The 23,583-nt window shown below is 47.9% G+C and overlaps 1 protein-coding gene across 6 annotated transcripts in view; it reads right to left on the bottom strand.

Annotated features, from left to right (window-relative positions):
• Nucleotides 1–1,125: 1,125 nt before the first annotated feature.
• The window catches only part of ctbp2a (C-terminal binding protein 2a), an 84,241-nt gene continuing 61,783 nt past the window's right edge, over nucleotides 1,126–23,583 (bottom strand). For 2 of the 6 annotated variants that reach the window (XM_035400682.1, XM_035400686.1), the window contains 8 exons: nucleotides 14,606–14,760; nucleotides 11,842–11,986; nucleotides 9,677–9,883; nucleotides 8,021–8,235; nucleotides 6,961–7,091; nucleotides 5,851–5,978; nucleotides 4,835–4,949; nucleotides 2,815–2,995 (listed from right to left, as the gene is read on the bottom strand). In XM_035400682.1, coding sequence (XP_035256573.1) covers nucleotides 2,815–2,995; nucleotides 4,835–4,949; nucleotides 5,851–5,978; nucleotides 6,961–7,091; nucleotides 8,021–8,235; nucleotides 9,677–9,883; nucleotides 11,842–11,986; nucleotides 14,606–14,760 — 1,277 coding nt within the window. The other 4 variants (XM_035400685.1, XM_035400687.1, XM_035400688.1 and 1 more) reach the window with 4 other exon arrangements.

The following is a 23,583-nucleotide window of genomic DNA, read 5'->3' as shown; positions in this document are numbered from 1 at the left end:
TATACTCAAGAACAATATTTGTTTTAGGTTTATTTAAATTTAGTTATTGAATTATGAGAGATGAGACCTTGAGGGCTATGCAATACTTGCCGCACATAATCTTCCACCACACCTTGGTAGTTGGAAAAAAAAAAAGTGTGTATACCAACAGTCAGCCAGCAGCATTCTCTGTTGTCCTCTGGAGCACGGTTCCCCCAGCGACGCCCTTTCCCCGCCCTCTGTTTGAGGTTGCCATGATGATCTTGTTATAGCAGTGTGTGAAATCATGAAAAAAACAGCACCTGTCCCAGTAGGTAGAGTGAGAGCTATTTGAACCCACCCATTACTGTCGTCATGGCGATACCTGCAGTGGAGAGCTCCAGTGCCAGGTGTGTTTGCAGCTCAGCTCTGCTCTTTCCTTGTATAGCATGAATCTCAAACTCAAGTCCAGGAGGGATGCAGCGTCTGCTGATGTTTGGCATGTTTCAGAACTTAGCCAAGTCCAAAACTTAAGTCACTGATTGGATAAAGCAGGGGGGTCCAACATTATCCGAAAAAGGGCCAGTCTGGGTGTAGGTTTTTGTTTTAGCCCAGCACTATGACACCTGCTTCAACTAATTAATTAATCATGTTCTTAAAATCAAGACCTTCATAAATAGAATCAGGTGTTTTAGTGCTGGGCTACAACGAAAAAACCGCCACCTACACTGGCTCTCTTAGGATAAGATTGGACACCCCTGTTCTACAGCACCAATGATTATCAAGTTCCCTGTTCATTTCATTGCACCCCCTTGTGGAAAATGCACTTACATAAACCACAAAGTAGGCGTTCATTAAAAAGGCATGGTTCATTCTATTGTCATACTTAAAAGACTATCTCTTATGCAGAGTAAACAAATGGCAAAATAACTATCCTGAAGAATTTAAATATAATAAATGCACATATGTAAAATACCTGGATGCATTGTAAAATGCAGACAGTAATATCAGAGTTCAGACATTTAAATTTGAGGGATTAAGAAATGAGAAATGCTTTACAAAATAAGCAGAAATACAGAAGATCATTACTTGCATAGATGATGAATTCAAACTATATTATCAAAGCTCACATCAGAATAAACCATTAAGACACGGACATGAACATGGTACAATTTAAGAAGTGTATTTTTATTTGAACTGCACTGAATGCTAAATGTTCACCTTGTACAAGAAACAAATACAAATACTCACACTAAAAACCAAACATACTGCCGACGGTCTCCTCGCACTATTGTTGGGACACTAGAAGTATTATGCTATTGCTCAGAGAGTACACAGCGCCCTCCAAGAGCTCCAATGGGCTTTCATTTAGAACAACAACAAAAAAGGGGTGGTTCACATGAGACAATGTTATAAGAACAGTTTAAGCAATACAAATCTAGCAGAACTGCAAAACTTTAAACACCAGAAACATAGGATGTTTATTTTTTTATAAAAATACCACAATGGAGGAACAGGATGTGGTAGAAGAGAAAATATCCAAACTTTTTTTTTCCTTTTCTTTCTCAGACAATATTTTGAAGCAAAAAAAAAAAAAACAAATCTGCAAAATGTGTTTTCCTGAGTCAGTTTAGAAATGAACTTTAATTTAACCCTTTCCTGCCCAGACAGTTGTAATGGTATTTTCAGTGAAGAACCATTTAAAAACCTCTGTGACTCTCAGTCTCTGAAGAAAGAGTCATGCCCACATGTATCTTAAAAAGAAATTGGGGCCATCCAAAAAATATTAAATTCAGATATTTGGAAATTTAGTGAAAGCACCTTTAAAAAGGCTGATACTTCCAAAAACTGAAATAATTCCAACAGTCACTTGGTACATCAATTTCTGTACAAACCTAAACACTGAATGCATGAGAATACCAAACACTGACCACAGAAATCTGTCAATATTCAGAGAGCACACACCTCTTGACATTATAGGATATTTGAGATATCAGAGTTAGACATTTGTGGGTGGAGGAATCTGATGAAAATAAATCATTCTGTCTTAGGGGATGGGAAATCTCCACCCTTAACCCCACCTGCTGTGATGAATGTACATTCATAGAACTACACACTGAGCTCCATGGACAAGGAAAGGGTCAAAGTTCATGCCATAGATTGCCCCTTTACTTCCTTCTCCTGTTGTCTGATAAATATATTTTTTATAACTTTTTTTTCATATTTTTCACATTGAAAAACAAAATACAAATAGTTGTTTTTGGGATAAAAAGCGGAATAACAGATGTGAAATAGACACACATTTACTGGAAAAAATAAAACATGATGAGAGGGTCAGGGGCTCCAAGTTAGGGGCGGGGCTTAAGATTGTAGAGGTGGGGCAAAGTCAGTAACAGGTGATTTTCTTGTTCTGCAGAGCTCTCTGGTTGGTACATAAGGAAACACACACTCACTCCTACAAGGTGGGGAGAAGGTGGAGCATGGCTCATATAGCAGCCTGCCCCAACTGCATGGTATTGACAGGCATTTCCCCAAAAAAGTAATAAAAAATAAAAATAATAATGCATCTTAAAAGAACAAGTATATACTTATGACCCTTGTACCATTGACATGACCTCTTGTGGTGAAACCATGTTACTGCGTCCCTTTGATGGATCCAGATGGAGACAGACGGACATACATACAGACATACGGAACCAAATGCAGTACCCTCGGGGCGAGGGCAAAAAAAAATATATATATCGAAAAGGAACCGATATGAAATAGTAGAAATCTGTGGAACGTGCAGTGTCTCTCAGCAAGAGATTTCACTGTCTCTGGTCCCGCCTTGCTGTGGGAACGGCCCCTGGTTTAGTGCTATTGCTCGGTTAGGTGCTCTCTGGTGTCGCTGTGTTTAGAGGGCTGGTTGGGCGATGGAGCCTGGGACGGGTGTGTGCCGGAGGGCAGGGTATGGGCGATGGGCAGTCCTCCCGGCACCATGCCTTCCATCGTCCCGGGGATCCCTCCCGGAGCCACGCCCACCAGGCCGGGCGGGTACCTGCACGACAAGAATGCAGTCAGGGTCAAAGTGCAAGTCTCAGGGCTGCCGGGTGGCTCATCCTGTTAGGGCACTGATCTAGTGCGTGGATGAGCTCCACGGTCTGGTATGAAATCTGGGCCATGGTCTGGTATGAAATCTTGTGTAAAACTGAAACCTCCCTGAGTAAGGAGGTATAGAGGATGAAAGGCACACAAGGAGCTGACTATCTGGTTACTATAGATGATCTCGGAGCATGCTTATGAGTGCAGGTCAACCTAGTTACTATAGAATAACTGTGTTTGTGCTTGAAGAGCAGCACAGGGTCTTGGGCAGCAGCTGGCCATGTGACTACTATAGGGAATCTGTGTTTGTGCTCAGAGAGCAGCACAGGGACTTGAAAGAGTCTGGAGATTATTATAGACCTCTGAGATGGAAGACATGCCAAGTACTATACCACAAAGCCCAGAAGAATGGTAAAACTGGAGCTAGTTAAAAAAGGGAAAAAAAGAAAGAAAAGTGCTTTTCATCAGTCCAAACTCAAACAATTCTCAGTGATAACACCAGTAAACACCACGGTAAAAAAAAGTCAAAAAGCATTTGGAAGTAGACATGTTCTAGAGAGATAATCACACCACACATGTTCTTCTAGAGAGCTTTTACATCTGAAGTGTACAAAAGCACAAGGGGCAGGAGTAGAGGGGACTGAGCAGATGATCATGACTCCAGGAGTGGTCTGAGTCTGTGCTCAGCTCCAGACCATGTCATGGAAGGTTTACAGAATGGAACTGATGCCTCTGCTGCTTGGGAAGTGTACGGTGCTCTGTATGGTTCAGCCGCTCTTAACATTCGCCCTTAAGATGGACTGTGGTTTTGCAACCTGAGCACAATGGCAGGTCAAAAGGACCGTGTTTGCCATCCAATCTAGAGCCAGAACAAGAGGAAGCGATGGAAAAATGAGCATACTGACGACGACACACTGACCTCAAACCTGAATAACGGCCCTGGTTCTATTTTACACGGGCTCTGATAGACTCTCCAGCAGCAGAGAAACGCTGCATTTCCATGAGCTGCTAATGAATCAGCGTTTGGCATTGTGCTTGCACAGTTCTTTCTCTGTCAGGTACAGGGTGGTTCTGGGAAAGGTTTGGGTTGGAAAAGTAGCACTGGGTCATGCGGTAAAACAGGGAAGTGGGTACCCCCAGCCAATCACATGAGCCCGGGTCACTATATTTACCTGGTTCTGATTAAGGTCTATTGTTATGGTCTTGGACACCACCCGTTGCTACGGCCGGTAGGTTTTGGTTGACTCTGCTGTGTGAAAGAAGAGCCAGTCCATTTAAGACAATGGGTGAGTGGGGGATACACTACCTATGCTGTAAACTCCTACATATCCCATTTTCTGAATGTGGTAGTTGGAGAGAAAGTCCACTAGAGACAGGGGTCAGGGAGATACATGAGCAGGTGCATGTATAAACACACCCCTGTCTACATCAGCCCCCCCAAGTCCTGGAAAAGCCACAGAATCAGCTTGTTATCAGTGTTCAGTTCAGACCCAAGAAATCGGATCGTGTGAGTTAATCCGAGAAATTGGCTTCTTTAATTCATTAAGTGCTGAGTAGTGAAATATAATCTGAAGATTTAAATTAATGAATCAATATAGTAATTGCGTAATTAATTTCAGTGTGTAATAATTCTCAAAATTGATGTAAATATTCAGTGTACTTTTGCCAGAGTTGCATATCTCATGGATCTTCATACAATGAATTTAGAAAAATGCTGTGTGAGAAACTGACAAGTACAAAAGTAACAGGAGAATTCAAAATAAACCAAGTTCCCTCCTGCCTTTCCATAGCCTACCTGTAGGGGGCTCCGTTGAGCTCCGGATGTACTTGCTGGTCAATTACTGCCCAGGGCGCTGTGGTGACAAAGAACTCCTTGTTGACACAGTTTCTCAGGCTGTCGGGGATACGGCCTGTGTTTGAAGAGAGCGCACAGCGTGACTCAACATTGTTACACACTAACCAGACACACCTGGATCAGAGGAACATACTAACTCATCAGATCACAGGCAGAAGGGCCTATTATATGAACATTCAGACACATATATTTGTATTTATGATGTATGATATCTGTAAGATATAATGGGCTTTAAAGCTTTTGCTTCCCTCTCGGCCAGGTCCCAACTTTTAAAGCAGTTTCCTTATCTTAGGGTGTCCTGCTAAATTAAATGTAAGTGAATAAATATGCCTAAGAATGCAATGGATGCGCGTGAAACCTGGAGACAGGGAAAGTGAACCTCACTGCAGGCTGGTGAGTGTTTGAGCTGCGGTCGGGTGGACCGTAAACGCAGCTGATTCCGGTCGGGTGGACCTTAAACACAGCTGATTCCGGTCGGGTGGACCGTAAACACAGCTGATTCCGGTCGGGTGGACCGTAAACACAGCTGATTCCGGTCGGGTGGACCGTAAACACAGCTGATTCCGGTCGGGTGGACCGTAAACACAGCTGATTCCGGTCGGGTGGACCGTAAACACAGCTGATTCCGGTCGGGTGGACCTTAAACACAGCTGATTCCGGTCGGGTGGACCTTAAACACAGCTGATTCCGGTCGGGATGGACCGTAAACACAGCTGATTCCGGTCGGATGGACCGTAAACACAGCTGATTCCGGTCGGGTGGACCGTAAACACAGCTGATTCCGGTCGGGTGGACCGTAAACACAGCTGATTCCGGTCGGGTGGACCTTAAACACAGCTGATTCCGGTCGGGTGGACCTTAAACACAGCTGATTCCGGTCGGGATGGACCGTAAACACAGCTGATTCCGGTCGGGTGGACCGTAAACACAGCTGATTCGGGTCGGGATGGACCCACCTGTGATGGCCCTGCGGATCTCCGTGGCCGCAGCCTCCCTCATCTCCAGAGAAGCCTGCTCACTGTACCAGGCCGTGTGCGGCGTGCAGATCAGGTTGGGCGCGTCTTTCAGGGGCCCCTGCGCAAAGCTGCACCAGAGCGAGGGCAGGGAGAGAGGGAGGGAGAGAGAGAGAGAGAGAGAGAGAGAGAGAGAGGGAGGGAGAGAGAGAGAGAGAGAGAGGGAGAGAGAGAGAGGGAGAGAGAGAGAGACAGCGGGGGGAGAAAGAAGAACAGAGTGAGAGAGTGTGAAAGAGAAAGTGAGAAAGAGAGAAACGGGAGGGAAAGTGTCAGACACAGTCATTTGGCAGCTTCTCCTAGCTGTTGGCTGAAGAAAACCAAGGAGCTGCCTCCCTTTCAGAGGGCTGCTTCTCCGCAGGTCTTTGTGTGGTGCTCTCAGTGATGTGACGGGGCTAAAAAAGGCAGCAGGCTTCCAGGCGCAGACAGAAAGCGGAGCTGAGAGCTCTCCTGCTTCGCCGGGGCGAGTCGGATGGCAGAAACAGGGCTCGTTCTGCAGCTGCCGAATCCCCAGACAGATCCCACCCGAAGCACCAACCCCACGCACCGGCACGACAACACTTCACAACGCCTCGTTATTTTCACTCTGCTCAGTAAAAATCAAAAAGCGACGAAACGATCCCTAACCTGTTTTCAAACAGGTCTGTGGGTAAGGCTGCCCCCTCCCCATTTTGAGTCAGTCAGGCTGTTATTCTGGGATGTTTCTATTGGCTTCTGATGCGAAAAGGTGAAGAAAGAACAACTGAAGAACTGCTAGTTTATAATTAGGAAGGCTAAAAACCCACCTTTGACCTGTTGCCCTGAGCCTTATTACAGTAATGAGTGTGCTGATTTAAGTAAAGAGCACACTACTCCATGTCAGAGAGCTCTGTGTAAGAGGTCAAGGACAAGGTTAATAAAAACTGGGACGCATCTAGTACTAATCTGATGTTCAATTAGCCATGCAAACAAATTCATCTGCGTAGTACTGCTCTGACACCGATACGTGGAGGGGGGTCCAGACTGCCCCAGTTCTGTTTCATTAACCCAGCTCAGTCCCCGCCCCCCACTCCTCACCTGAAGGGCTCCGATTCGTGGACGTCCAGGGCCGCCCCGCGTATCCGCCCCTCCTTCAGAGCCTGGGCCAGCGCCTTCTCGTCCACCAGCCCGCCCCGCGCCGAGTTCACCAGGAACGCCCCCTGCCGCATCTGAGAGGAGGAGCAAGAAGGAGGAGGAGGGGAACAGAAAGAGGAAGGGCAGCATAATGAAAAACAGTAGAAGCCAATGCCACAGCAACTCCAGTTTCTAACATCACCGCCATTTTGTTTGATCACTCCAGCGGTCAGTGACGCTGACGTGCCCACTCAAGTGGTATTATTTATTTGGCTAAGTCCCACTAAAGTCCCACTAAAGCCAGCTTATGCAGCAGCAGACAAGAAAAGCAGAGAACTTGAACAGAAGTGACCCTGTGTGGTGACCAGAGGCTGGAGTATCAACAGAGGCTGTCCCCTAGAAAAGATGACCATCTCTGGTATGCACGCGGAGTGAGTTATTTCATAGTGCGTCGTGACAGAGCCTCCATGTTCTACTGACAGGAGTATACAATTTAAAACCGCCAAAAATATGGAAATATTTTATCATATAGCAGGGCGTGGGGTGTGGGGGGGATTGTGTGCCAAAAATGAAGCGAAAAGAAGAGAAATTAAATGAAAGCGCTTGGATGAAAGTAATCCCTTAATCTTGACAAAAGCTGAAATCCTGGGCATGGAAAAGCCTTTTGCTGCCAAACCCGCTTTTATCAGGTCTTTAAAAAAATCTCAGCTCCCGTCGCCACTCGCGCGACTCTTTGTTGCCGCGGAAACCTCAGACTGCTTGAAAGTGAAAGGGGACAGCAGATCTTTATTATGAGAATAAATAACGGTTAACCAGGTTTCTCTGTGTACGGGCTGCACTTCATATTTCAAAGGAGAGACTGAAGTCAACCTTGAATTGGAAATGAGGAGGTAATTCTGTGGCTGGGCCTGCAGGTGGCACCAGCGAGAGAGCAGGAGAGCGATACAGATTGTTTCAGCTCCAGGGCTCTGTGTGTTCCAGTGCGTTGGTGTCTCGGGGCAGGGAAAACGGGGGTGGGGCTGACCTGTTTGATGGTGAAGTCGTTGATCAGGTGGTGGTTGTGCTCGTTGAGGTTGCAGTGCAGGGACACGCAGTCGCTCTGGTAGAGCAGGTCCTGGAGGGTGTAGACGCGCTGCACCCCCAGCGACCGCTCCAGCCCGTCCTGCAGGTACGGGTCGTAGAAGATCACGTTGAAGCCAAAGGCCTTGGCCCGCACAGCCACCGCCTGCCCAGAGCGACCTGCGCAGACACACGGACAACTGCTCAGTCTGCGGGAACACACCTGCGCAGACCTGCGCAGACACACGGACAACTGCTCAGTCTGCGGGAACACACCTGCGCAGACCTGCGCAGACACACGGACAACTGCTCAGTCTGCGGGAACACACCTGCGCAGACCTGCGCAGACACACGGACAACTGCTCAGTCTGCGGGAACACACCTGCGCAGACCTGCGCAGACACACGGACAACTGCTCAGTCTGCGGGAACATACCTGCGCAGACACACTGCATAACAGTTCAGCAACTCAAGAGTCTGCAGGGGAGCTCACACAGCATGCTGGGAAAATTGAGGACTGACACGGACCTACTCCAACAGTCACACTGGGACATCTCAACAGAACCATACTCCTCTGCAGAAATGGATAGATTCATACTAACTCTGGAGGAATGTACACTACCAGGCCTGATATAGATATAGTACACATTGCACACAGAAAAACTACAAGATTATGATTATTTACATCATTACACTCTTCAGAACCAACACCCCACCACATTTTCTGACATTTGAAAAACAATAAAAACACATCAACCAAAACAAATATTCTGTGAATAAATCAAAAACAGCTCAAACCACAGAAGCTGAAATGCAAGCCAGCAATAAAAACTGCTGGATTTATGGACCGAGGAAGACGTTTTTGTTTCTGCTGTTTCTGCTGTTCTCAGAAATCTCTGTCGTCTCTGACAGAAGCTCTCAGCACTCCGTGTTTCCTGCACGACAGCCGGGGTGAACAGAACGGGCCGGCTGTGGTAATCACCGGGAGACGGGGAGCCAAGGCGACGCTCGTTCCAGAGTTTGGCATCTGGGCCGGTCGGGTCCGATGAGTAATGAGAGCGGCTGATTCTCTGATAACATCCAGACAGCTCCCCCGTGCTCACCCGCGCTCCCCCGCTCCATCTGTAATTAACCAGCGCACTTCTCCGCCCGCCTCGCTCTCAAGACCAAGAGCAACCGTCACCGGGGTATGATTTACCGTGACAACGAAAAGGCCTGGGAGTGTCAGGTGGCATCCATCGATCAATCCCCCCCCGGTGTGGTTGGACAAGCTCAATGAACTGCTAGCCCAATTGTAGCTCGGTGACAGACCTACCCTCCAATGTCAATCAATGGTAACGGCGAATACCGGGACTGGACTCTCTAACGTGATGCGGGCAGCAGCATTCAGCAGGCTTTGTCATTGGTGGAGACTGGTCATCACATCACCACCCTGTGGTGGAGGCCACCACACCTGTCAGGTTTTTTGGGCAGGCACACTGAAGATCAGTATGGCTGAGGTGATGGCTGCTCTGTCATTATGTGTGTGTGTGTGTGTGCGTGTGTGTGTGTGAGTGTGTGTGTTTATGTGTGTGTGTGTGTGAGTATGTGTGTGTGTGTGTGTGTGTGCTGTTGTTCCTCACCGAAGCCGATGAGCCCCAGGGTCTCCCCCCGGATGCGGGCGGCGCCGGACGCCACCTCGCGGATCTGCTCCACGCTCTGCACGCGCGTGCCCTCCCGCAGGGCCTGGTACAGCCAGGTGTTCCGCCGGTACAGGTTCAGGATGTGGCAGAGGGTGGAGTCGGCCGTCTCCTCCACCGCTGCCGACGGTATGTTACACACGGCGATCCCTAGAGGGAGCAATTCCATTATACGAGCAATTCAGCAACTTCTAGCAAAGTGCACTCAACCAAGATGGGTTAGACAAACAGACATAATCATCACAGCTAGTAAAACCAACAGACCGACCCAGACCAGGACCCAGAACCTTTTCAGAAAACACCAGGATGTGAACCCTGACCCCTCACACCTGCTGGCGGAACACTGGTGCTCAGTATGAGAGTACCTGCTCACCCCTGCATAAAACACGTTCCCAAAATACTACGGTTGCTTTGTGAAGAGTCAGTTCTGGAATCTGCCATTATCGCTGCCATCACACGATATCGGGCGCAAATGAATAAATATCCCACTGAGAACATTCTCTGAGTCTAAAAGCCCCTCGCTGTTTTGCCTTCAGTTGGTGAAAATGGTTTCTTACCCGTCTCACGTAGCGTGAGACACTCCCAGCGCTCAGTGCTGCCGGCTGTCTCAGGAACCGACTCCGCTCTACTCAAAGACCCGCTTCAAAATCACACGCCAGGAGCTGAGAGATGTCGATTTGCCGGAAGACATGACTGAGCTACAGTTTTTCCCCCCAGTGTTCAAAAGGATTTGCAGCTTGTAAAACGGTTCTTTTCTAAAACAGCCATCAGCTCCCTTTTGTCACAAGAGACATCAGAGCGCATCCCGGCAGGCTGAACCGAGATGAGAGTCCTGCCGCTAGAACAGTGATCTGGCGGAAACGCTCCTGCCGCGTAGCGACAGCGCCAGGGACTCCGCTCGCAGCGCTCTCTCAGCGACTCTGCTTCTCGCACAGGGGCAGCGCCTCAGGTTGACGTTTTTGCAGACTTCCTGTACCTGAACTTCCCGTTTGGCCAGGGATCCTTTTACAGGCCCCTCCGGAGGAGAGATCGCGATACGGGTTGCCATGCCAACTGCTGTCTTTGCTCAATAGAACATGCATACACCCACTACACTTATTTTATCATATATCACTGTGCCGATGTATTTGCACTTGTTCACATTTTAAAATGAGGATGGTGGAATATGAATCCTTTAAAAAACTGGCCAAATGAACAATGTGAATTGAGGACACACTATTTGACAGAAATGTATTTACTGATTAAATAGCTAGTGTTTCGGCGCCTCTGAGACTTTATCGATTACACACATCACCATTACAGGGACAAAGGGTTTAAGGACACTTTTTCACCACTGGCTCAATGTGTTCTCTGTACCACATACACACACCCTGCACTGAAAATGAAATCTCTTAGGTTACACACTAGCGTAAAGGTGACATTGTGCTTAAAGTTTTGGAATTAGGGAGTTCAGAAGCTAAGAATGATTCCATAGTGCACTGGATTCCAGGAAATGAACTGCAGTTGAATTTATGAACTAATAATATTATGGACATTTTTTTAATTCATAAATTGAATTTCAATTAATTTCCTTCATTGAGTGAAACTGAATTGGCCATAGCCCCTGCTGTGGGTATAGAGGGCTAGATGCACCATGGCTCATACAAAATCCAGGCTCACACAGAGTAACTAGGCCGACCGGCACATGGTGTGTTACAAGCTGCGTGAAGTCACACCGGACCAAATTTGTCCAAATGCTTGATTAGTCAAAATGTTTCTAATTGAAATCATTCATTAGAATAAGAAATAGGTTGTCTCTTTGGTCATTTAAATATACAAATAAACTAGTTTCTGTATCGGCTATTTTGGTATATGATGGACTTTGTTTCATTATAATACCCTACCACACACAAAAAAAAAAAAACGTTTTTCAGGGACACATAGAAACAATAAAAACAACATATATGCAAATAGGCAACAACAATCACATAATATCCTTCGACAGACAGACACACACACAGGCGCACACAAGCACACACGCACTGCACACACCAACACACACACACACAGAATCACAGGAGAACAGGAGACAGACAGACACACAGACAGACAGAGGCGAGCCCTCGTACCCAGATCACCGGCGGCCTTGATGTCGATGTTGTCGTAGCCGCTGCCGATACGAATGATGATTCTCAGGGCCTTGAATTTCTCCAGATCCTCGCGGGTCAGAGTGATGGTGTGGTACATCATAGCCCCCACCGCTTCGTTCAGGACCTGGAATGGACAGAGCACCAACATCGTCATCATCACCACCAACACTGTCATCATCATAACCACCTTCCAACACTGTCATCATCACCGCCACCAACATCGTCATCCTCACCCTCAACAACATCATCGTCATCACAGTCATTGTGATCATTATCATCATCACCAACATCATTGCCACCACTAACACCGTCATCATCATCAATGTCGACCACAAGTGTCACCACTGTCATCACCAAAGCTGCTCTCTCTTCCAGCAGCCAGCCCACAGAGTGCACACACACACGCACACACGCACACACACTAGAAAAAAACGATTGCATTTTTATTCTATGCAAACAAGGTTAAAGCAGGCAAGCGCAGTTCTAAAACAGATTGATGGAAATCCAGATATCACAATATTAAGCAAACGCTGTCAAGCGCTCCGAGTAAATAATAGCTTTAAATTCACCTCCAGCTAACTACATTAGCTCTGCCTGCCAGATTAGCTCTGCATTTCCATAAAAGCCTTTATTAGTGGCCCAGGAATCCCTGCTAAATGCTAATTCAAGGTTAAATCTCTCCCTACACATTCATTTCATTTCTTCAGTCATTTGCCAAAGGCAAGACTTACTGGAGGTGATGCATCCCAGTGTGAGTAATGACTAATGCAATGAAATGTTTTGCAAGAGAAATCATTTCTGAATACTGTCAACTTTAATGGAAAATCTGAACAAATGATTTTTTTAATAAGGATCTGGGACTCAGGAGCTCTTGGTAAGGAGCCAGTTTGGTGTAACATGAAGTAAAGTGTCTCAGTGTATTCCTTTGGTGTGCTGATCCTGATATTTACCTGCCTGCCTGCCGCCCCCCCCCCCCCCCCCCCCGCCCCCCTTCCTCACAGCCTGCAGGATTTCACAGGCATGACATCATCTCCCTGTTGTGCTGGGGGCAGGAGGAAGGTCACCTTCCTGACACATCCCAGGAGTCCATCACACATCAGCACAAATGCTGCTCACACTACTCTTCCACTTTGTCCTGTGAGCACGTCATTCATTCATTCATTCATTCATCCATGTATCCGTCCATCCATTCATCCCATTAATTCCACATGAAAGGCCCAACCCCATGGCCCTTCTGCAAGGCACACTAATGAATCATTCATTTAACAGGCTCAGTCTCTCGCTGTGTGAGGTGTGTCAGTAACTCACAGGGTTTTGTCAGTGCTAAAGTCCTCCCACAAGTGGCCCCTGGGGGCCGCGGGCCTGAAGCTGAATGGATTTGGAGTGAGTGGGCCCCGCCCAGCACTTGAGCAAAAGCACCAGAGTTCTGCCACATGCATAGTGAGAACAGAAACCCTGGGCTTGTGAATCATTTCTGTAGAGTGTCAGTACAGCATGGTCAGTGCTGCAAAGCATCAGAGCTGCACAGTCAGTGCTGCAGAGCATCAGTACTGTAAAGAGTCAGTACTGTAGAGTGTTAGTACTGCAGAGCGCTCCATGTGCTGAAGGTATCTGATGGGAACACTGCTAAACCCCAGACAGGCTACAGCAGCTAGTAACTTTAATACTTCCTTAACAACGAGTCTTCATTCTTAACTGGAGTGAAATGGACTCCTGTGGTCATAAGAATTGTGTAACCACTTTGATTAGAGTGTGGTATGGGGGGGCATTGCATTTCTCTCTCTGTCTGCTTCTCCCTCTCTCCCTCCCTTTCTCTTTCTCTTCACACCAAACAGCTCATTCATTTTGTTCCGTTCCACACCTCTCTCACAGGCTCCTGCTAAACAAACCACATTTGAACAATCATTTGAAAAACACAGAACCTACTGGGAGGGAAAATTACAAATAATGTTTTATGACACGTGAAGAGAAAATATGAAAATATAAAACAGCAGCACACCGCGCTAAACTGGGTTTGAGATCAAAATCCTCCAAAAAAACAAAACAAAAGCAGCGTCTGCACATTTCAGCCCTCCCACAAAGGAAAGGAACGCGGCGTGGGTGAAAGCCCGCGCCGTCACCACCGCGGTTCCGACCCAGCGCGCCAAAGAGAGGCCGAAACAAAGCCGCCGTAATCCCAGTTTCCTTCCACTCGCGTTACGAGGCCCTCCACTGCAACCGTCATGCAGCTGATGCAGGCACACTGTACTTTGGCTATAGGGTGACATTAAATGATAACGATCCCACTTTACTTTAATGCGGAAAGAGTATAAAAGGCAATATACTCAAAAATGAGCTTCGTGTAGCATGTGGTGAGGGAGCTGGGGGAGGAGAGGAGAGGCTATGTTCTGAAACCAGTTTCTGTTTGTCATTCAAGCCCCAGTTTTGCTCAGGTTGCCTTGGCTCTGAGCTCTGTTGCTGTGGCTCTGAGCTCTGTTGCCATGGCTCTGAGCTCCGTTGCCGTGGGACCCATGGGATGGGCAGACCTGCTTTGCCTTTGACAGTATGGTATGAGTCCCCATTATCGTGGACTTGCAGGATGCCAAATGCTATCTGGTCCTGTTGAAGGGTCTGGGACTGTTCAGTTACACAGGTGTGTTCTCCATGTGCCTTGCCCATATGTATGCGTATGCAGGTGTGTGTATGTGTGTGCATGGGTATGTGTGTGTGTGTGTGTGCATGTGTGTGTGCGTTTGACCACTACCTTCTCATGGATCTCCTGTGTGGACTGGGCATCGCAGAACGCCACAGTGGCCAGGTCTTTGAGGATGGGCATCTCCACAGTACAGTCCCGCCCGTCCAGAAGGGCCACCAGGGGGCGTGGCTGCATGGGGCCGTTCATAATCTGGGGCCGGATGCCTGAGAGAGAAAGAGAGAGAAAGAAAGACAGAGTGAGTCACATAGTACAGCCAGGGGACGTGAGGCTGTGGTGGAATTCTAAGAACAGGGTCCAGGAAAATCAAAGCAGGAGGATCAGTCAGACTTCACCCATGTGGAAGTCCACATGATCCTTACAACAACCAAAACAATGGGGGAAGATCAATGGAGCAGGGTAATTTCAGCCCCCCACCAAGACAGTCTCATCAGTAATACCGCTGGTATTCCCTGGTAAGGGGAGGGGGTCGGAACTCTTGTGATTGGCTACGAGGTAAGTTCTAAACGGAGTGCTGCTCTCTCCACCGCACGGCGCTGTCCATGATGTCCCGTAGGTGTTGCGGCCCGCGATCAAGCACCAGCTACACAAATGAACAGCACTCTCTAAATCAATGGGCTGACTGCAGCCAGGATTAGCCTGCGATCTCACTTACCGGCATCACTGCCCTCAACCTGTACTTCCTCAAACAGCACTCAATTACCCAGAAACACTCACCCCCTGCCTGCATAACCCCACCCCCTCCACTCTCACTCACTACCACAAGGAGGGCCCTGTCCTACACAACACAACCAGGAAGCTGTGCACCACCCCCCCCCCCCCCTCCCCCCACAGAGGGGCCCCTGTTCACTCTCACAGGAGCCCCTGGGGGGCCAAGACTGATGTAGCGAGCAGGCAGCGTGCTGAAAATGCGCCGTCGCATTTCCCCCTGCTGGGCTAACAGCGAGCGCCGCGGAACCAGCGCAGGAGCGTGCGGCGAGCGGGCTGCAGCTCAGCCAGGCGACCGCGCCGCGGAACCAGCGCAGGAGCGTGCGGCGAGCGGGCTGCAGCTGAGCCAGGCGACCGCGCCGCGGAACCAGCGCAGGAGCGTGCGGCGAGCGGGCTGCAGCTCAGCCAGGCGACCGCGCCGCGGAGACCAGATTCCAGATCAATCACACTCTCCCCGATCTCTCCCCGAGGCACGCTACACGAGCACCACGCGGGAAAATCACGCTTCGTCTTCGCCTGTTAATGCAACTGTCCTTCTCTGTCCCACACACTACTGTCCACACAGAAATCAGAACAGATCGAACCCACCCACGCCCTCTCACTGTGACTGCCAGCGGCTTCTAATATACAATTTATGAGTATTTAAGAGGAAAATATCAGCCAAAGAACAATTCAGAGTGACCTTTTTTTGCTTTTTTTTAATGGCTTTCATTCGTAATTGATCGAAGAATAGTTCACGGACCAATTTTCCCAACAGGTGGTCACATTTTTACATTTGCACTGGAATAACGTGCGTCAAGATGCAATTAAAAAGTCCCATTAAGTGACAGTCTTGAATCACATGATCTACGCTTCCGACTAGCTGACCCCACCTATCACTCCCCCATACCCCCTCTCCCCCCATCATAAAATGGCTAGAGAGAGAAAGCACTTTTAAGCCAAATCCAATCAGAGTGAGTCAGGCCTGCAAAGGTGCTGAAGTATTTCCTGTAACCACTTCCTGTACAGCTGAATCAGCCACTTAACATAATTCAGCAGAACCCCATCACATACCCCCCCCCCCCCACAACCACCACATCCCCTTCTTCCCAAAGTAATTATATAAGTCTAGTTCCATACAATTTTAATATGACCGGCATCAATATTCATGTCCCTGGCAGATTCATGTTCGGGCAGATTAACCAAGCCTTCCACAGTACATTATCCCATTAAAGTGTATAAAATGCACTCAGAACCCCACAGATTTGCAATGATCACCGTCTGAGAAGATGACCCTTACATAGACAAAGACCTTGCCCCACTCACCAAACGAAATATGAACTTTCCCACTGCCCATATCAACCTAGTAATTTACAGTGGTGCAGTATCACCAATCTATTGCAGATTGTTTCAGTTAGCTGACTGGCAGGGGAACATAGCTCTTATAGATAGAGGGGGGTGGAGAAAGAGTGAGAGAGGGGGAGAGAAAGAGAGGAAGGAGACAGAGAGAAAGAAAGGAAGGAGACAGAGTGATGGAATGACAACAGAGTGATATAGCAGACAGGCAATATACTGGGATAGAATGAAAGAATAGATGTCATTCCAATTATAGCAGAAACCAATGAAAATGTACAAGAAGCTGATTCAATCATTTTCAGAGGAAAGCACCTGTATGGTATTTTCAAAAAATCTTCCTGCAGAGGTCAGTAGTGAGCACTACTCAAACAACACAGAATGGGCAGATGAGGAGGGGAGGGGCAAATGGACAGTTCCAAAAAAGAAAATGAAAAAAGGTAAAGGAGCACATTGTGGCAGCACAATTACAGAACAACAGCCGCCATTCTACTCCCACCGACTGTTGTCATGGTGATTACCTAACTGTTTTTTCGTGAGGATTATAAAACACTTTATTAAGCGACATCTGTGCTACCAGCAGAGAGGACCGCATACATTTTTCTTCTAAATACAAGGCAGGTATGGTGATATTCTGGACTTGAATTAAAAAAAGAGCACAGTCACCAAAAGGTGAGAACACCCAACTCTTCCCTGTGGGGATGGGGGGGGGGGCAGAGGGGGAGGGGGGAAGGGGTGAAGCCTGCCCCTCACGCACAGAGTTCTGCCCCCACTGTGCCCAAGCTGTGACAGACATTGCATGTGGAGGCTGATGCTATGGGCTGGTAATGCTAGGATTGAGGCCAAAGTTCAAATGCCTGTGTGTGTGTGTGTATATGTGCGCGCGTATGTGTGCATGTGTGTGTGTGTGTGTGTGTGTGTATGTGCGTGCGTGTATGTGTGCATGCATGTGTGCATGTATGTGTGTGTGTGTGCGTGCGTGTATGTGTGCATGCATGTGTGCATGTATGTGTGTGTGTGTGTGTGTGCGTGTATGTGTGCATGCATGTGTGCATGTATATGTGTGTGTGTGTGTGTGTGCGTGTATGTGTGCATGCATGTGTGCATGTATGTGTGTGTGTGTGTGTGTGCATGCGTGTATGTGTGCATGCATGTGTGCATGTATATGTGTGTGTGTGTGTGCGTGTAAGTTGTGGAGGCCAAATTAGCAGTCTCCAACCAAATAGGGTTGAAGGGCCCAAGGGCTGGGCACTGCGATGGTGGAGAACCGCATCACAGGAAGTGGTCATTCCACAGCTAAAGATCAAATATGGGCACCACCCCCTCTCAGCATTCTGAACCAGACTTTGTGCTATCTGAAATTCCCTGAGGTGAGGGTTAAAGGTAAGCTTCTTCAAATATGAAAAACAGAAGTAAGACATGACGGGGAGAGCCGTGCGGAGCTCTGGATAATCACAAATCTAAAAGGACGGGCTGCAATTAAACAGGAAGATGAAAGTTACTTAGCGAGCGGTCAGCAGCCATCTTAATGCGCACACACTCATTACCCGGGCCATATGGCAACCTTCACCTCCTGTGGGTAGCTTTCTCTGAAAAACTCCCCGCTCCATCCTGGAAAGCGGTCTGTTGTCTCCGGGCAAGCACTCAGAAGCAGAGATGATATTGTGTAAACACTCAGCACAGGTGCTCAGCAGGAACCCTTAACCACAGGACTCTACAGTGCGTTATTCTGGAGGGCCTGCCCTTACAGATGTGACAAGTGTACAGATGGGAGCTGGGAGAAACGCACACTGAAATCATTCAGTGGACAAAAAAAAAAAAAAACACTGGGGTGTATTCCCCACCTGCAGCCGCAGCAGAAATCAGGACTTGTCACTTTACAGGTCTGTTTGCATCAGCAGTGTTCTGCTGTCAGTCATGTCCCACAAGCAAATGGTGCCGATTGAAATTCAGCAGGTAGACAGACATTTGAGTGACAGCTACCCACAATCCTCCCTCACTCTTCCACAGCTGTTTAAGCAGAAATGTGACCTCTCTATGCTCTCTCTCCCGCTCTCCCTCTCTCTTGCTCCCTCTCCAATGCAAATTCAGCTTTAATCAGCTCTAATAGCATGATAAATGTTACGTGTTAAGTGTAAACAAGCATATAAACAATGATATCAGGGCAATCAATAATGAGTGTAAATGGAATTACCGGTGGAACATTCATTAATAAATAAAAATTAAACTGCAACAGAAACAATGATAATGACTATAATAATTCAAACACTACACAGTAAATAATTTTATGGGCCTTAGCTGGTTCCTCACTGTCCTTCAGGCTATGGCAGGAGGCCAGAGGCAGCTGTGAGCAGACAGCACTGTGTTAGGTTTCTCCTCAATACTATAACTCAACATTAATACTATTAAAACTACATCTGTAACATGTTTTTTATAGATTTAGGCATGTCTTTGTAATTTGGGAGCAAAATTTCAGTCTTATTATTTTGGTTACTGTGCATTTAATGGTTACAGAGTGGGAATAACCAAAGTACCCTAAAACTGCCCCTCACTTATCTACCAATAAACTATGACTCCTGAATTTTATCCTTGGTCCACATTTTTTAATAAGTTACTGTGGGAATGTAGGATGGGATAGCCCTAAAACAGGCCTGCAGCCATGACCGAGTGACAGACAGACAGGCAGACCGACATATAGAGAGACAGCGATTCAGAGAGACAGACCGTGGAGCCCATCCACACAGTGGAACAGCACCTAGATACCAGACCGTGGGGCCTATCCACACCGGCACAGTGACTTAACAGGGTGAACCACCCGGCAACACATATTCGGCTTTTAAAATATTCTCTGACATTTATCTCTGAAAGCCCCAAGCATGAAAAGACACCTTATAGCAAGTGAACAAGGCCAACCTTTCTCACTGTTTCTTCTGGTTAGAATCATCGCTAGCAGAATGGCCTTATAAACGCACACAATCACAGACAAAGAGTCCAAACAGAATAAAGACAGCAAATGATCACAAGGCAAGAGTACTGCACAGCCTCACACTATGTAGGCAATGACAGTCATTTCAAAACAAACACAAAATACCTCTGACAGCCTAGTCAACATCTATCCTTCTCCCGACATTAGTTCAGGTGCCTTTTTCACCATAGAAGTGTGCAGCCTCTGAAGATATCACAATTTTAAATACACACTTATGCGATGTGACTGGATACAGCAATAACAGTTTGGCTGCCACTAACATGGTAAATGGACTGCATTTATATAGCGCTTTTATCCAAAGCGCTTTACAATTGATGCCTCGCATTCACCAGAGCAGTTAGGGGTTAGGTGTCTTGCTCAGGGACACTTTGACACGCCCAGGGCGGGGGATCGAACCGGCAACCCTCCGACTGCCAAACAACCGCTCTTACCTCCTGAGCTATGTCGCCCCAAACAGGTCTTCTTGTCCAAGTAGTTGTAGCTTCTAGTGGTGATGTGAGAGTCAAGGTTTCAATAAACCATAAAATGGGTGGGCTTACTTCACTTTAAGCTGTTATAAGTTGGTGAATGAATGAATTAATTTATTTGACTATTTAAAAATGTTAAAAAAGTTTTTCAATATACTGCATAGCAGACAGTTGACATTGGTGACTTTGAGCCAGTCATTGTATTTTGTAAAGCAGACAGTTGACATTGGTGACTTTGAGCCAGTCATTGTATTTTGTAAAGCAGACTGTTAACAGTGGTGACTTTGAGCCAGTCATTGTGTTTTGTAAAGCAGACTGTTAACATTGGTGACTTTGAGCCAGTCATTGTATTTTGTATAGCAGACAGTTGACATTGGTGATTTTGAGCCAGTCATTGTATTTTGCTGTGATTGGTTCAAGGATCAACAATTTGTTGTAGCTCCAACCAATATGGGGTTAACAATACCTAGTTTTAATCACCACTAGCCTGAGCTGGCTAAGAGGAAGGGGGGTGACGTCAACATCTAAAAGAAGCCAATCCGAAAGTGCAGTTGAATCCAGCATTTTAGCCTGTTTTCAATCAAACATGCATTCTTAGCTTTACCAGCCTTACTTTTTGCCTTCATCAACACTGTTGGCGAGTTGTTCATCTGGCCAAAAATAATCCTGCCAGTTTGAGTCTGTGATGACAAAGACACAAGTGCTTGCATTTAATCGTGGACCAGCATTAAATTGAACCCAGGCTTGTGCTACATCTCTGGTTGAGGCGTGAGTAGCATTATTTAAATGACATCCTCATGTGCACAGGACAAAGAGGGACAGAAGATAACCAGAGCTCACGGAAATACATAGCAGTTAATATGTATGTCTGTCATCCTTTGATTTAGTCACCGTTAAAAAACTGAATCAGAAAAAAAACAACATTAGCTAAACGATGAGTAATGTACTCACCTTTTAGATGAAAAATCAGAGACTGCAGTGAATGTGTTACAGCGTATGAGTCACACTTTTAGGAAACATAGCTTTCCGATTCAAAATGAAAAAATGCAGCTATTACTTTTTTCCCCTCGACCCTCCCTTTTGAAAATCTGTTTGTTACCTTTACATTTCACATCAGGCTGCTCTCCTTACGGATAGAGGGGGGGAAAAAAAGTCCCAGTTTTTTATTTTTAATTTTTTGAGAGGGCGATGCAGTCAGCTTAACTTCAAGCTCGATGACATCATGTGCGATAGCTCCCAACGGCCCAGCCGACAAAAAAAAAAAAAAAATCCAAAAAAACAAAAGGAAATGAGGAATATTTTCCGTAATGCTGGTGGTGTCGGGTCCCAGCGGAGGCCGGGGGGGGGGGGGAGTTTTTGTGGCGGCTCCTCTCTTTCCCGCCAAGCAGCCGGCTGGCGGCCGAGAACGCGGAGTCGGGATCCAGATCTCCGCCAACAGCTGGTTCTGGTTACCTAGCAACCCCAAGGTGCCGTGGCCACTGTTGTGGGTGGCTTGCTGGCGGGTGTGTGTATGGGGGGGGGGGGGGGTGCAGCTCACCCCGATTCTGCACCGGAGCCAGAACTGGCCCTCACAGGATGAGAGGCCAGCACAGAGAGCCAAGACTGTCCACACACTGAGAGTTCAAACCAAATTCACCGCCACAAACGCCCAGCAATAAATATTCCTCTCTGAAATAATAAGTTAACAGAGGGAAATTTGGGCAAAGGCTGTGAATTTACACAGCACATGCACGCACACACAAGCACACAAATACACACACAAATATGTCTGCACACAGACACACAAAAGTATGTACACATACACACACACACACACACAGATATGCATGCAGACAAACACACACTGATAACAAAAAGCCAGTATAATGCACCCGACTTGAGAATTAAGAACCAATGACACAATGCACAGATGTGCGGACGGGTGAAACAGCACTGTTTCTCTTCTCAAGAGTTTCCTCTCCTTACTGCTGGAGTTAAGCCAGTGCTGTCTGGAACACTGAACCAATCCAAGACACACAGAGTTCCTCTCTCGCTCTCTCGCTCTCCCTCTCTCTCACACACATACGCAAACACGCACACAAATATGCATGCACACAGGCACACACACGGGCCAGTTAGCACACTCAAACGCTCACGAGCCCTATCCCCAACGCACCCCCGTTCACACACAGACAGCGCGTTAGACCGACGGGTCGGGATGTGAGACACAGCGTAGAAGCAGGAGCTCCAGGCTGTGTGGACAGCCTCCACAGTGCACCCAGCCCCCCCCCCACCCCCCCCCCCCCGCCCCGCCACCCCCCAACCCCCCGCATCACACAAAGGCCGTTTGTCCTCCCCGCCCCGGCCCCGCCCGCGCCACCCCCCTGCTGCTGGCACCCGTCCCCTGGCTCCCCGGTGAAAGGACCCTTCTGTGCCGCCCCGCTGAGCCGGGCTCTCCGGCGCACACTCGGGGGCCAGAGACAAAAGCGCGCGTCAGCAGCGGCCGCCGGACTCGCCGCTCGCTAACCCACGGCGCTACGGCGCTCCGCTACCCAACAGACAGGCTCGCACCGCAGTACAGCACCCTGCTAAAAAGTGCAGCATCTGGCTGCCCAATCACGCACATACGTCTTCTCCGTCTTTCCCTCCATCTCTCTCTCTCTCTCTCATGCTTTTCCCCTAAGATTTCTCTATTCAGCTGCTTCATGCGATAAGAGGGGTGAAAAAAACCTGGGCAGTTAGAACACCCACGACCCCCCCCCCATCACTCCCCCCCCAACACATGCCAGACTTTATTAGACAAACAGAAGAGAGAAGGGAAACGTGCTCCTTGCCTGGAAAATGTTGTCTCCACATTCTTCTGATTAAGTGCTGCACATGGCAGAAAAAAAAAAAAAAAAGATTCTCAGAGTGAGTCCTGGGGGTATCTCCCCCTCCCTCTCCTCCTCCTCCCCTCTGCGCCCCCCCTCCCTCGCCCTGTTACTCCTCTCTCGCCCTCTCTCTCGGTCCCGTCGGCTAGGGAAGGGCTCTCCGGCTGAGTCCGCACTTCTCCCTGTTTCCTCCCTCCATCTTTAGACAGGTCCCTGTGGGAGAGGCGGAGACGGACGGCACTCCGCGAGCGGACGGCCGAGGGTCAGGAAAGGGCTTTTTTTGGGGTCTTTCGGCCCCCCTCTCCTCAATCCCGCCCTCAGCTCCGTCTCGTCTTCCCTGGTTTAAAAAAAGAAAAGAAACGGCACTTCTCCTTCCCTCCAGCGCCTCTCTCTCCTCCCCGCTCTGCACTTCAGCTCAGTCGCAAGAAAGAAGAAAAACAAAACCAAAAAAAAAAAGAGAGAAAAAAACTGGCGATCGCGGGCTTAGCACTCGGCGCTCGCGCCCTGGCTCTTTAAGGGATCAGCCTTTTCTCCAACCAGCCTTTTGTATGAAGCAGGAGAAAAAGGAGGAGAAGAAGAGGAAGGAGGGAAAAAACAAAGCGCAACGGAAGCACGCTCAGGAGAGCGAGCGACACGGTCTCTGCTCCAGCGCCAGTCTCGGCATGTGCTGCTGCGCTCCCGCCTTGT

Source organism: Anguilla anguilla, chromosome 18 (assembly GCF_013347855.1).
Source record: "Anguilla anguilla isolate fAngAng1 chromosome 18, fAngAng1.pri, whole genome shotgun sequence".
In the NCBI taxonomy this organism is placed as follows: Eukaryota; Metazoa; Chordata; class Actinopteri; order Anguilliformes; family Anguillidae; genus Anguilla; species Anguilla anguilla.
Note: the sequence above shows the minus strand (reverse complement) of the source record. Positions and strands in the feature narration are given on the sequence as shown.